Below are 14,831 nucleotides of genomic sequence, written 5' to 3'. Positions count from 1 at the left end.
TACTGATGAGGAAAATGGGGCCCAGTTTGTTCATTTCCCACCAATACCTAGCTAGCTAGTAAGTGCTAGCTAGAATCAGGATTCTAATCTGACTCCCAATACAACTTGTATTGGGTTGTATTGTAATACAACTTAGCCAGGATTCCTTGGTAAGACTGAGTGAGATAACTGATAGAAAGTAATATCTGACAGGTGCTTTAAGAGAGATAAGGACAAGTAGGGACAAAGTGCTAAGAGAGATAGAGACAGAGAAATGAATTATTTATGGATGGTGAAAGCAGTTAGTGGCCTTCAAGCATTTGTTTTGAACCTAGAGAATGTATAGCACGGTATTTTATTTATTATTGAAAAAATGTTTTTTCTTTACTTGTTAATTCTTTCTTTATTTTTTTTTTAGGCAATTGGGATTAAGTGACTTGCCCAGGGTCACATAGCTAGTACATGTCAAATGTTTGGTCTCAGGCCGGATTTGAACTCAGGTCCTCCTGACTTCAGGGCAGGTGCTCTATCGACTGCACTACCTAGCTGCCCCTGTAATTGTTCTGTATTAAAGTATTCTAGGTTTCATTTTGCTGGTACTCTTAAACAGAGAATAATTTCAGTTTTATCAGGAATCCTTTGCTTTTTTTGTAGTCTACTTTGTAAGAGTAGGTTTACCTCATGGTACTTTGTCCTTTTTTGATTTGTTCATTCTCTGAGTTGGTTAGAACCTGAAATTTCATATAAGGTGGACATTGAATTCCTTCAATTTCTTAATCTCCATATCTACCTCTGGACCCACCAAGAAGATAAATCATTGTTGGTTCCCAGATGATATAATTGTTTATCTTCAGAGAACCTTAAAAAATTACTTTTAAGAAATCTTCATGTTTTCTCCATGAAACAATATCCCTGTTTTCTTTCTTTCTTTCTTTTTTTTTTTTAAGGCAATTGGTGTTAAGTGACTCGCCCAGAGTCACACAGATAGTAAGTGTCAAGTGTTTGGTCTGAGGCCGGATTTGAACTCAGGTCCTCTTGACTTCAGGGCCGGTGCTGTATCTATTGCGCCACCTAGCTGCCCCAGTATCCCTGTTTTCTATAGATTAATGGAATTCATTCACAATCTTTGAATACGTGAAAAAGAATTAATTTTGATAACTCCCAATTTGATCTAATATAAGTATACTTTCTGGTTTTAATGTTGTATTTTATAAAATACATGGGAAAAATAAATTCATAGAGAGAACTGTTTGATTTAAAATCATGTTTTGTCATTTGCAGGTTTTTGGAAATGCTCCACCAAATACAATGACAGAAAAATTTTCTGATCTTCTACAGTTTACAACACAAGTTTCACGTCTAATGGTGACTGAAATTCGAAGGCGAGCATCAAATAAATCCACAGGTATCATAAATCATCACAAATTAATTGGGTTATAGAAATGAATAAAAGTTTATTATTCTCTGTGGAAAGTATTGAAATAAAATAAATGAATATTTGCCAGGTAATTTTAGTTAACAATAGTTTTTGAAATCCTTAGTCTTCCCCCCCATCAAATGTTAATAAATCAAATAGCAACCTAATATTAGTGCTAAGTTCTTTGATATTAACTGAACTTAGCTTTTTATTATGTACCTATTGACCAAGGATAAAAATGTCTCCTTTTACTTCCATTATCTTGTTTAAGCTCGAGAGCCTCTCTCCTCTCTCTACTTACTCTTGGCGTGCTTAGATGCTACCATTGTGATTCTTGGGTTATCTCTGACTAGCTTTCTCTTCTTGCCTTCAGAATTTAGTTTCTTGAATTTCCCCAATCCTAGTCATTAATTGCATTGCTGCTAACTGCACTTGCTAACCAAATAAGCAAATACTGAGGAAAAGAGTAAATATCAAATAAGAATTGTGTTGCTTGTTTTTATTTCCACCTTAAAAAAAACATAAAATAGTGATTATACAAAATAATTTTATAGATTTTTAGATGTTTGCTGCTACCTTTGAAAATTATTACAAGTGATATTCTTTCATTGAGGGATTGGTTATTTCCCTTTAGGAAGGAAATGTGTTAGGAAATGTGTCATATTACTAATATAAGTAATATTTGGTTTATCAAGTACTCATATAAATGAATGAATAAGCATTTATGAAATACCTGATGTATGCCTTGCATTGAGCTAGTTAGTGGCTGAGAATAAAAAGACAAAAATGGAAGGGAAATGTTCCCTTCCCCGAGAAGCATATATCAAGTTTTTATGAATATTATTTTTATATAGTCAATAGTAGTTTTTTTACATGATGTCCCTAATTTTTTATCTGTATGTCCTTAATTTACTGTGGCAACCTTTCACCCTCTAGGCAAATTGGAAATTCTTTTGGCCTTTTGACTTTTTCCTCTTTGTTGTTGTATTTGTTTTTGTTAAAGATCAAGATAAATTTTCTTCATATCAGATAAATTTGAGTGTTTTTTTCTTTTTCTAGCTTTCCTTGTAATTGAGCTATATTATCTAATTTTAGGTGGTTTCTTACCTCTTTAATCATACATAGTATACAGGCAAATGTGTCCACCTAGCCAGAAGAAATACTCTTCTTCTGAATTATATTAGGTTATATTAGATTGATTCAGATGATGTAAGCATTAGGTTATAACTGTAGGAGCTACTTTTGTGTTTCACTTTATCATAAGAAATGAGCTAAATTTGATCAGTTCATGTCTTTACCTTTGAGGCAAAGAGAATATCTTGGTTTTTTCCACTGTCAAGTTTTTCCAGCTTTACTTACTGTTTTGTATTTTGTCAAGTGTATTTTGTCTTTGTAATTAATTCCTGGGCATTTATTAAATGCTTATTGTGTGTCAGACAATGTACTACTCCCTGAGGATACAAATACAAATATCTATGCACAGTATATATGTGTGTGTACCCATATGTATATGTATGCATATAGGTATGCACACATGTATACATACAGGCAATTTTGTTATAATGTGAATGTGTTCCCCCACCCCCAAATATTGCTGTATGCAGTATTACAAAATAAAAACCACAGAACTTATGGGGAAAATAAGGTTAGAGACACAACACTCAAAAACTTAGTGACACATTTAAAAAAAAAAGGTAGGAACTTGTAAAAATGGTAGCACAGTTTTATCATGTAAAATGGTTAAATAAATACATAAATCCTACAATAAATATCAGCCAAGTCTAACCCCCCACCAGGCGTCGTAGACCATGGCAGATGGGGGTGGTGTAAACCAGCCATTCTCTGCCCACAGCTTCTCTCCTGCACAAGAAGATACACAATAAATATGGCTCTTCCCCTTGATGAAAACATGAAATGTGCTTGTAGAAGTGGGCATCACAGTGGGTATTTGAGTTATTATAAAGTGGTGTAGCTTCTTGCATCCTTAACCTTTCTTAAGGAGAAAATTATGCAGAAGCTTAATTGTAATAATCTTGTAACAAATTCGCATTTTTGAAACGTGCATTATAGCAGAACTGATTTTACATGCACGTGTATATATAATGTGTAGTATAGCTATATACTTATGTGTATGAATATATATGTGTATGCATATGTGTAAGTATGTATGTATATACAAATAAATGTATATGGGCCAGTAAGCATTAAGAGGATGAAAGGCCAAAGCTATGATTAAGATAAATGTTTTCTGAATGCCTAGTGTGCATATCACATTACATCAGTCTCTGGTGGAACTTCAAAGAGCAGAGAGAAGGTGTGATTTCTGCTACCACGATCCAGGAAGCCAGAAAGAATGGATACTCAGCTTCTCTTTCACTTTAAGAGACAAAAATATCAGTAGTTAGATGAAGCCGGTTAATTCAGAATAGAGATGACAAGCTGGGGTAAGACAAAAACTATTAGTGTGTTTGCTGACTGAAAATGAGAAAGAATGAATTCTGTCAAAATTTGCAGATTCTTGCTGTAGTGAAAAATTCACTACATCCTACATATACTTTTTTTTTTAAAAAAATTCATTAACACAGAGAAGAGAAAAGGTTATCTGCACACCCAAGTAAAACTTTAGTTACTGGAACACAGAACCAGGAGATTGGACAATCACATTGCCCTCCTTTCATAAAGTGTGGAGAGGCCATCTGTTTTATTTCTTTGTTGAGGTCTGGAAGAAAGAAGATAAATAAATCAACTTTAGAGGACTGGATAATGTTCATCTTATTTATAAGTGTATTTTAAATAAGTGTATTTTAAATGAGGGGAGAAAAAAGTGAGATTGCCAAAGATCTAAGATGAGTATAATCACAGGAAGTTTCTAGGCACATTCACTGAAAGAGATGGTTTCAGGCTCTCTTGAAATAAAGTAGGAGTACATCCTTCCTTATCTTGTTCTATTTCAAGAACTGGGTAGTAATATTATATTACTTTAGTTTTTTGGGCAGCTAGGTGACACAGTGGATAGAGTACCAGGCCTGAAGTCAGGAAGACTTCTCTTCTTAAGTTCAGATCTGGCGTCAGAATCTTACTAGCTCTGTGACCATGGGCAAGTCACTTAACCCTGTTTGCCTCAGTTCCTCAATCTGTAAATGGGTTGGAGAAGAAAATGGCAAGCCACTCCAGTATCCTTTCCAAGAAAACCCTAAATGGGATCACAAAGAGTCAGACATGACTGAAAAACAACTTTAATTTTAAGCATATAGATTGTAGAAAAAGTGACAAACGATATATTCTGGGTTTCTCTGTATTTTTCTAAGAATTACCCTCCATTTAAAAATTTTGAATGATGCTTCTTCCCCCTACAACTGTTAAAAAAAAAAAACCCTAGGAAAATAAAAGGAAATTATTATCTTTCTCAAAACATTATCTCTTCTTTTATGTACATATGTATGTATGTATGTATGTTTATTTGTATATGTAATTGGTCAGGGAAGGAAGGGTAGGCAGGATTGAACCTCTGCTTTAATTAGTATAGGGAGTTCCAGGTGAGAAATTTCCTTTACCAATAAGCTGGGATTTCTCTGCACTTTATAGTCTTAGTGTTGTTTGGGGGCATTCCAAGGTTACATGACTCGACTAGGATCAAAAGTTTAGTAAATAAACTGAGAGCTAGTTTTGACTCAGTTCAAATAATTTTGCACACACACACACACACACACACACACACACACAAACACACCCTCTCTCTCTCTCTTCCAAAATATAGTCTTGTAAAGTGTAACTGTTCTTTATAGCTTTTTAAACTGCTATTGAACAACATGGCATGATCAAAGGAGCACTGGATGTAGTCAGAGGACCTGTGTATGAATGCTCACCTGCTACTCTCCAGCAGTGTGAACGTGGGACAATTTTTTCACAATTTTGGGTACTAGTTTCCTCATCTATAGGGAGGGGAGTTTGGACTAATGATCTCAACAGGTTCACTCATCATATTTCCTCCACTGGTAGTAAGTATTTATTAATCTAGTACGTGGCACTGTGCTGGGCACTGTGGATGTAGAGAAAGACAAGACCATCCCTTCATACAAGGAGCTCACAGTCTAGACCAGGGTTTCTTAAACTGTGGGTTGCAACCCCATATGGGGTTTTGAAAAATTTGGCAACAGTAAAGAGATTCTGAATGCACAATGACCAAAAATTAGTTAAAAATCAAACGCCTAATGAATCCGAGGTGTTTCTGACAGCTCTTGCCCATATTGTATCACACAACTTCACTGCAGTCTTGGTTCTGAACACACAGCATGCACACTTTGCCCTGTACTTGCCCTCAGGCTATGCAATTCTTCTGAAATGTGAACAATGGGTTCCCAAGAGGAAAAAGTTTAGAATCCCTGGTCTAAACAACTATGTACAAGGAAGCTATCTACAGTATAAGTTAGAGATAATCTAATTAGATAATCTAATAAGCAGTCATCCGTAGTGGGCAGGCACTAGGAAAGGCTTCCTTGTAGAAGGCAGGATCCAGGAGATGGAGTGTCTTGTGGGAGAACAAGGAGACCTTTGTCACTGGGTCTGTGGTGGGGTGGAAGGTGGAAGGAGACTGAAAATGTGTGTGGTGGGGCAGGTTATGAAGGACTTGGAACGCCAAAGGATTTTTTTTTTTGATCCTGGAGATGATAGAGAGCCACTAGAGTTTGTTGAGGGTGTATGTGTGAGATCACTTGTGACAGGTGAGTGGAAGATGAAGCCTAGCCTTGGTTCCCTACCACTTCTCTTCCACAAATATCTTTACGACTTCCCAGGCTGAATTCTGATGAGGGAATCCAAGAGAAAATAAGTGAATCATTTTTCCAGTCCACTTTGGCTTAGGGTGACGGAGAGAGGTCTGTGGACAAGGAAGATGGGGTCTGGCCAGTAGTGATGGAGTTGGCAGAAAGGAGCGGTTGTAGTTGTGGGCCCTAGCTGTGTACCTAATGAGGAACAAGTTCAGAAGGAAACAGTGTGTGTTTCTGCCCCAGGAGTAGAGCAGGGACTCAGCTTTATTTAGCCTCTAGCCCAGGAAGCCTGTGCTGATATAACCAGGGTAGGAAAGCCAGACCAAAGGAGAGCCAGCATGCAGTTCACTTGCTCTGAACTTCAGATTATCTCAGCAGGTTAGTAGTGGTTGAATCCAACATCAATCTACTGAAACTTCCAGTCAGGCATAAACCGACAGACCCAAACCGGAGTCAAGACCTTACAGAGTTAAGGAAGATACTGAGCAGACTTTGCCCCGAATCACATCATTCTGGGAGCAGTGAAACTTTCAGGTCCCCGGTCTGAGCTGTGAAAGCAGCACAAGGATGCCGGAGGACAGAAGCTCAGCCCAGACATTCTCCAAAGAAGTGCACAGAGCCCAGTCTAACACCAAATCCAATGTGAAGAAGTAGAATGGCGAAGGCTTCTGGGAAGATGGCAGAATAAGGCAAGAAATTACCTGGCTCTTACAAATCCCCCCTCCCCCCCAAATAATTTAAAATAATGCCTTAAAGTGAGTTTTAGAGTGGCAGGAATAATGAAAAGTTGGGTAAAGCAGTTGTTTAGCCTAAAACAACTTGGGAGGATGTTAGAAAAGACCTGAGCTCCTGAGGCGGTTTGGTGATCTGGCCTGATTGAAGTGCAGATACCTCCTCAACAAGGCCTGGGGGTAGCTGTGTCAGCGGCAGCCTCAGTGTCAGGAACTCACCTCAAGGACAGTGTTGGGGATCAGGTGGGGTAGGGGAGGAGGTCAGGCAGCTGATCAGGGGAAGATTGCAGGGCTCTCTACTGGCTGGCGCTGGACACCTGCACTGACCAGACGTGGTCCCCAGCGGCGGCTGTGGGTGAGGAGAAGAGGGAGCACATACTGTCACAGAGGAGTGGGGGGCTTGTGGCTGTGATCACTTTCAGGAGAGTGGCGTACCTGCTTTTGTTTCCAAAGCAGAGGTGTGAGCTGAAGCTTGCAGCCTTTGGAGGGACCTGAGGGAATAAGAGTGTTTGTGGTGACAGCTTTGGTGGGGGCCTGGTTGTGGCCCAGGGGAAGAGAGGCATACCTGAGGTTACTCATGGATCAAGGCATAAACTGGACGAATGGTGACACCTGGCTTTGGATTGTAGATCACTGGAAGAGCCAAGACATGTCAGAAAACAACAACGCAAAAACCCCAGAGCCTGAGAGACTATCTCCCACACCTCTAGACTAGAGCCCAACGCTAACATAAAGTTAACAGACAAGAAATAGGCCACTTAAAAAAAAAAAGAGTAAGCAAAAGAGAAAGAACCTGACCATATGTAGCTGCTGTGACAATAGACAAGTTGAGGGTTCAAACTCAAAAGAAGACAGTGACTTCAAAATGGCTACTTTTTTCTTTTTGGATTTTAAAAAGTTTATTGCAAATAAATAAAATTAAAACCCCCCTCAATCATTATCTTTTTTTAAAATTAATTTACTTTGATTTATCAACAATTACTTCCATGTACTTTTGAGTTTAAAATTTTTCTCCCCCTTCCTCTCCACCTCCCTCCCCACCTCCCTCCCCAAGATGGCATACAATCTGATATAGACTATACATATACATTCCTATTAAACATATTTTCACATTAGTGATGTTATAAGTAAGAATTAGAACCAATAGGAGGATCCACCAAAAAGAGGAAACAAAACTCAACAGAAGAAAAAAAATAGCAAATAGTATGCTTCGATCTGCATTCAAACTCTATAGTTCTTTCTTTGGATGTGGATAGCATTTTCCATCATGAGACCTTTGGAGATGTCTTAGATCCTTGCATTGCTGAGAAGGGCTAAGTCTTCCAATATTAGTCATCGCACAACGTGGCTGTTATTGTGTACAACGTTCTCTTGGTTCTGCTCATTTCACTCAGCATCAGACCATACAAGTTTTTCCAGGTTTTTCTGAAGTCAGCCTGTTCATCATTTTTTATAGCACAATAGTATTCCATTACATTCATATACCACAGCTTGTTCAGCCATTCCCCAGTTGATGGGCATCCTCTCAATCTCCAATTCTTTGCTACCACGAAAAGAGCTGCTATAAATATTTTTGTACATGTGGGTCCTTTTCCCATTTGTATGATCTCTTTGGGATATAGCCCTAGAAGTGCTATTGCAGGGTCAAAGGGTTTGCACATTTTTAGAGCCTTTTGGGCATAGTTCCAAATTGCTCTCCAGAACGGTTGGATCATTTCACAACTCCACCAACAATGCATTAGTGTTCCAGTTTTCCCACATCTTCTCCAACATTTATCATTTTCTTGCAAAACAGCTGCTTCTAAAACTTCAAAAAAAAATGTAAAATGGTCACAAGCTTAAAAAGACTTCTTAGAAATTGTAATCAAAAGGATTATGCACTGCACAGTGCTTCCTTTAGGTTCGGATCTCAAGATATAATGACACATACTCAGTATAAACTTAACAATCACATTTATTTTACAATGATTAATAATGATTAAGGCAACACAAGCATATAAAGATAAGAATAACATTCAATGCAATAAGTATTAATCAAAATCAAGAAAAGGAGGAGTAAGAAAAGAAAGAGTACACACTCACTGACCAGGCGAGCTCAAATTCCTACGAGACCAGGGAGACTGGAGACGATCAAGAGGTCTGATCAGGAGGCCAAAAGAGCAGCGTCCTGCTCTCAAACAAGGACCGTGCTCGTATTCTGCCCTAGATCAACAACAATAGAGTATTGCTGTCCCTATCTCTGACGTCAGAGTACTCCAAAAAATCCCCTCTTGGATGCCCCTTTTATATCTACGTAAACCAGAGGAAAAAACAATCTTAACATTTTGTTTTGTGTACACATCCTTGGTGAGCTCAGGTCCTGGATACGCACACATTCTAACAAAGGTGGGAGCTTGATCAGAGCCCCAAATACCTGTTTGTTGTGTAAGTCTTCAAGGAGTGATCAGGTCCTTGGACAGTTACACACCTCTCTCAAGAAAAATGTTCCTTGAGATCAGAATTGCTTTCCCAGGTAACATAGTTTGTTGATTACTTAATGTTTCGTCTCCATGATAACCTCGGCCATGCATGTTAACTCCACTGTATATTCTTTATGTCAGGTCATGAGGCGGTTTCACGAGGGGCTGGGGAAGATCATCCTCAGTTTCCCTCACAGAAATGAACAACTAGTCGAGGGGGATTTAAAAAATGAATTGTTCCATAGTTGCACACGGCCAGAGTTATAGAAGAGGACCTTATTAGTTCATCTGAGCAAAGAAAAGGTTTTCTAATAACTAGTGGCTTTAAAGTATTGGCCAATGCACCAAATTGACTGCAAAAAATTTGATGGGAGGGAGATTGTAGCTATGAGAAATGCTTCCCTGGAGTCTAGGTAATATTGCGTTCACTTTTATATCTGGATCATTGACAGAGTTGTGTCATAATAATAACTTTGATAATAAGAATATCTCCTCATGGTCACATTAGCCTGTCTGAATCCTTCTGTACTATAAGTGGTAGCTCCCTATTTTCTGTTATTTTCTCTTTCCCTTTGGTTTAAGTTATAGCACAGGCACTAGAATGATGGTTTCAGTGGAGAGGAAATAGGTGGGCAAATTGGTATAGCCTGGATTGATCTCTAGATGTACTTTTGTACCTCTTCCTGTAACTTTTCAGGACAAAACAGGGCGTGAACATAGTTAGCTAAATTGTTTCTTGTGTTCCTGGATTTTAGCAACTTTATGATTTTACTAAAAGACACAATTCAGTATAATTTTGTGGACTCTACAGTGTTAATGTTATTAAGAGCTGATGAAATGTATTCCTCTGCTTGATTCTAGAATGATGTGTTTTTCAGAAGTCATCCTTAAATTGGTGGTCTTTTTTTTGGCGTAGTGCTCAGTCTTCCTGCTTACAGCAAATCTATTTATATGAATTGTAACATTACTTAGTAGAGACCCAATGTGCTGTTATCTGAAATCTATAAATAATGCCCTGGTAACTATCCTTAGGTAGAAGGGGATATACTGTATGGTAAGTAGTAAGTGGTGGTAAGCTCTCTTAATTTTTCTTTGAAAGAATATCATAAAATATATTGAAATGTGGAATTCTCCAGATTGTGCCCTGAATATCTTTGAACCTGATGGTCTTACGTCTTATTCTTCTTTCAAACTTTAGATTTGATTAATACCTAGGTAGTACTTCAGATTATGCCATGACTCACAGCTCCTAGGTACAAAGCTATCCTTCTGTGCTCATATAATCTGTCATGTATAGCTCAGGCTCTCGTGAGATTTAGACTCTATCATTCCGCTCATAGATGAAGCACTGGGATTCCATGTGGCATCTCTTCTGCTTGATAGCATGAGCAGGCAGCTTGCTCTATTCTATAGGTGCTGCTGCTCCCCCCGAGTGATAGCACCTTTGCCCTCTTGTTGATCTGCTCAATGTTCAATGTCACTGCACTAGCCAGGGGATAAATCCCTTTTTGGTAGTACTACTGAATACTCATGAAGGAGTCATGTGGCCCTGGTACTCCTGTAGCATTCCACGCAATAGCAACATCTTGTGGCAGAAGTAGTGAATCTTCATTTGGACAACATAGACTTCTTTCTTTTAAACAGAAGAACCATATACCCAGAAGTGCTCCGAGGATATCACAGTCATAACGCCCTCAGGTAATTTAATTTCAAAGGTGTGGTTTTGTATTATGAAATGAAAGGCAGCATGTCACTGGAGGCTAGCCCAAAGCATGGGAGCTGTAATACTGGCTTGGTCACTAACCTGCTGTGTGGATTTGATCTCTTAAGACCTCAAGTTTATTTTAGTACTGGATGAACTTATACTATAACCCTAATGTAAAAGTTCTGAAAATGGTAAATAAAGTGGTGTTACAAAATAAAGATTTTAGTAAATATTTATTATTAAAAGCTTTTGAATTCTTTTTTTGGGGGGAGGAGATGTTATTTTTAAAAATTGACTTCTAATTGTTTTCAAGACAGACTAGTAAGTTTCACTGAAAGCATTAAACAGTATTTAATTATAGTTCTGTAGCTTATGATGAATGTACTTTATTACATCCTGAAAATTAAGGCTTGAAGTCAGTAGCATGGTTGGTTACTCTTAAGATATATTGCTATAGCATCACGTCTTTGGTTTTCTTCTGTCCTTAAGTTGAATATGTCATTTTTTATTTTAAAATGTTCCAATTAAAGTGAAAGATACTATTAGAAATTTTATGTTAATATTTATATATTTGGGCAGCTAGATGGTGCAGTGGATAGAGTACTGGGCCTGGAGTCAGGAAGACTCATCTTCCTGAGTTCAAATGTGGCCTCAGACACTTACTAGCTGTGTGACCCTGGGCAAGTCACTTCACCCTGTTTGCCTCAGTTCCTCATCTGTAAAATAAGCTGACGAAGGAAATGGCAAACCACTCTAGTATCTCTGTCAAGAAGACGCCGAATGGGGTCATGAAGAGTTAGACATGACTGAAAAAACTCTACAATGAAATTTATATATTTGAATATTGAATTTATTGGGCCCCCTAATTTTTAAGATGTTTAGTAGAGCTTTATATAAGAAAACTTTTTTTTTGGTATATTGCTACCTATGTTATAATAGTACTAATTATTGCATTAGTTTTTTTACCTAAGATCCTTGAACATTTTGCTAAGACTTGAATGCCATACGTCCCTCCAATTATACCTTTAGAGAACCTTTTCTAAGGCCTACTATAAATGCCCCCTACTCTATGGTCTGTTTCTTGATCTTTCCAGCTAAGTGTTACCTCCTTCCTTGAAGCTCCCAAGCTGTCTTTTCATATCTATTTATTTGATTATTTATATAGACATCTCATTTTCCTACTAAGAACAAACACTTCATCCTCTGTATACCTTTCCTCAAGTTTAGTGTCTTATAATAGTAGGTGTTTTATAAATGTTGGCTGAACTGATTCTTGAAATATCTTCCCACTCTTTTTTTTTTTTTGGTCATGAGTAATAGAGTTGATAATAATTGAGGTGGTAAAAGAGCAAAAAATCTGGTTGTCATCACTTGTAATGCTGCTATTGAATAAAATGAACTTAAAACATTTTAGTATTCAGTAACAGGCTGGTATATTAGCTATTTTCCAGCAAATGCTTAACATTATTTTTATATTTCTTCTAATGTGAACTGAAATATGAGAAAACTCATTTGAATATATTTTTGTGAGTATGTCATTATTCACTGAGCTGATTAAAAGTGTCACATTTCAAGTTGAGAGATTTTTGTTGTCTGAGGGTTATTGTGAGTGAAGTTAAAAGTGCTATTTTTATAAATGTGATTACGTATCATCATTATCAGCATCATCATTGACATTTAATAAATATTGGATATTTTTATGCCTTGATTGGGGATAGACTCCTGGACAAGTCATATACCCCTGTAGATAGCTATGTGACCTGGTGTGGCAGAAGACAAAGCCTAGAACTGAAATAATTTAGAAGGAAGTTATATTAAGTCATCGAGCGGAGGGAAGAGCTGAAAAAAGGGGTGACCTACTCCCCCCAAGTGTCTATAAGTTACACATTCTATCATATCATATTACACATTCTGTACATAGGAATAACAGCCTTTATCAGAAGAGGAATTACTTCTTCAGTGATACAATTTATCACTCTATGGATATGAATTTTCAAATTAACAGCATTTCTTATACAATGATTTTCCCAAAAATCATAGTTCAGGAAAAATTAGGAGACTAACAAAAACATAAACAATACTATGGATTTTAAAAACATGCCACAAAACTCTTTGCCAATCAGATAACATCAATTTGATTAAATTCATGTCTGAATCATCTTACATAGAAAACTACTTCATCCATTGATCATTTTGACATTCTTTACTTACTGCATTCATAAGAGCAGTACAAAGTAATTATACTTTTAATTCTTTCATGCACTTTCTAAACATATCACCTTGACCCCAAATATTAAGTGTTTTCCGTTACTATCTGATAGACTTATGGAGGGTCAAACACTGCAATTATCTCACTTTAAATGGCACCATATTGTAATTTAATTTGAGGACAAACTCAACCCAAATGTGAATTTACAGTCACATGTGGTATCATTCAAAATCTGAATTTTCCCTAGGGTCATTAGTTACCAGGACCTTGAATTATAGAACCCACTGGTTTTATTTACCTCTCTTCTAAAGATTTACAGTGGCAGTCTCACATTCTCCTCTACTCAAAATATACTAGCATTTATAAAAACCTTTAAGCCATAATTTGGAAATTTACAACAAAGATATTATATTTCAGTTACAAATTTAGTTTCTAATTAGTTTATAATGTCATAAATTTCTGTGAACCAGTTAAAGTTTTTTCTTTCTTTGCTTGTCTAACTTTATCTTGGTAACCCCAACCTGACTAGGACTGAAATCAGACAGAAAATATGTTGCTTTTTTTTTTTATTTTTAGTTCTTCCTAAAACCTTATGTCTTTAGTCCCTGCTTGCTGAGCTGGAGAGTTTAGCATCAGGTTACAGAAAGCTGGGAAAACTGTTTCAATTATGAAACTTAATTAATCTTCCCCAGAATTCTAAACTTGGCTACAGTATTTTACAACAGTCTTTTGGCTGGTTGCATTTTTTGGTTAGAAATCTTTCAAGATAGCAGAATTTGCGGATGACTCCAGACAAGACACAAGACAAAGATTTTCCTGAGAAGCTCATAGGGAGAGTAGAGAGGGAGAAAAAGACAAGTTCCCTGCTGTACCTACAGATACACACATTTGGCCACAAAATGACTCAACCCTGGACAACAGCTTATTTGGTTTATTTCTAACGGTCAAGGAGTATTGAGGGAAATACAGAAAGATGGGGAAAAAAGGGAGAGAGGGAGGAAGGGAAAGAGAAAGAGAGAGAGAGAGGTCTGTAGGACTACCCATTGAATTAACAGACCACAGATTTTTCTCTCAGAATTCTTGGCTGGTCAATCCAAGTGGACTGCTTATTTGGTAATAAGTGTGGCTAGGCTAGTTCTAACCTTGCCCTGAGTAATTCTCCAGGTCAGTGTAGAGTCTAAATGAAGGAACAAGGACTGTGTCCAGCTGAACTCTCAGTGAGTCGCCTGGTTCTTGCCTTAAAGAATGATTGTGTTGAGGTCAATCTCACCTCTTGGGTTGACCATCAGAGACCCCACTTCTGACACCATCTGAGCAACAGCGCTGGCTTCTCAACCCACATAAGACTAGATCTAAACAGTAACGTAACCTTTTCCCATAGACCCTTTGTAGATCACATGATTTTACTGAATCTAAACTTCTTCATCTTTGAAATGGGGATAATTACAGAACATACCTTACTGGGTTATTGTGGGTATAAAACATGACAATTGTTACATTTGAAAATTAAGGTAAACTGAGAGACAGTGATCTGAGCGTGATCAGTTAATTAGCACAGCTAGCAG

The 14,831-nt window shown here is 37.4% G+C and overlaps 1 protein-coding gene across 5 annotated transcripts in view; it reads left to right on the top strand.

Annotated features, from left to right (window-relative positions):
- The window catches only part of WDFY3 (WD repeat and FYVE domain containing 3), a 296,048-nt gene that overhangs the window by 64,664 nt on the left and 216,553 nt on the right, over window positions 1-14,831 (top strand). For all 5 annotated transcript variants that reach the window (XM_027853427.1, XM_027853425.1, XM_027853426.1 and 2 more), the window contains exon 3: window positions 1,261-1,384. In XM_027853427.1, the coding sequence (XP_027709228.1) occupies window positions 1,261-1,384 (124 nt within the window). The remainder of the gene's footprint in view (window positions 1-1,260; window positions 1,385-14,831) is intronic.

The sequence above is a fragment of the Vombatus ursinus genome, unplaced genomic scaffold (assembly GCF_900497805.2).
Source record: "Vombatus ursinus unplaced genomic scaffold, bare-nosed wombat genome assembly UNPS02009975.1, whole genome shotgun sequence".
NCBI classification, from domain to species: domain Eukaryota; kingdom Metazoa; phylum Chordata; class Mammalia; order Diprotodontia; family Vombatidae; genus Vombatus; species Vombatus ursinus.
Note: the sequence above shows the minus strand (reverse complement) of the source record. Positions and strands in the feature narration are given on the sequence as shown.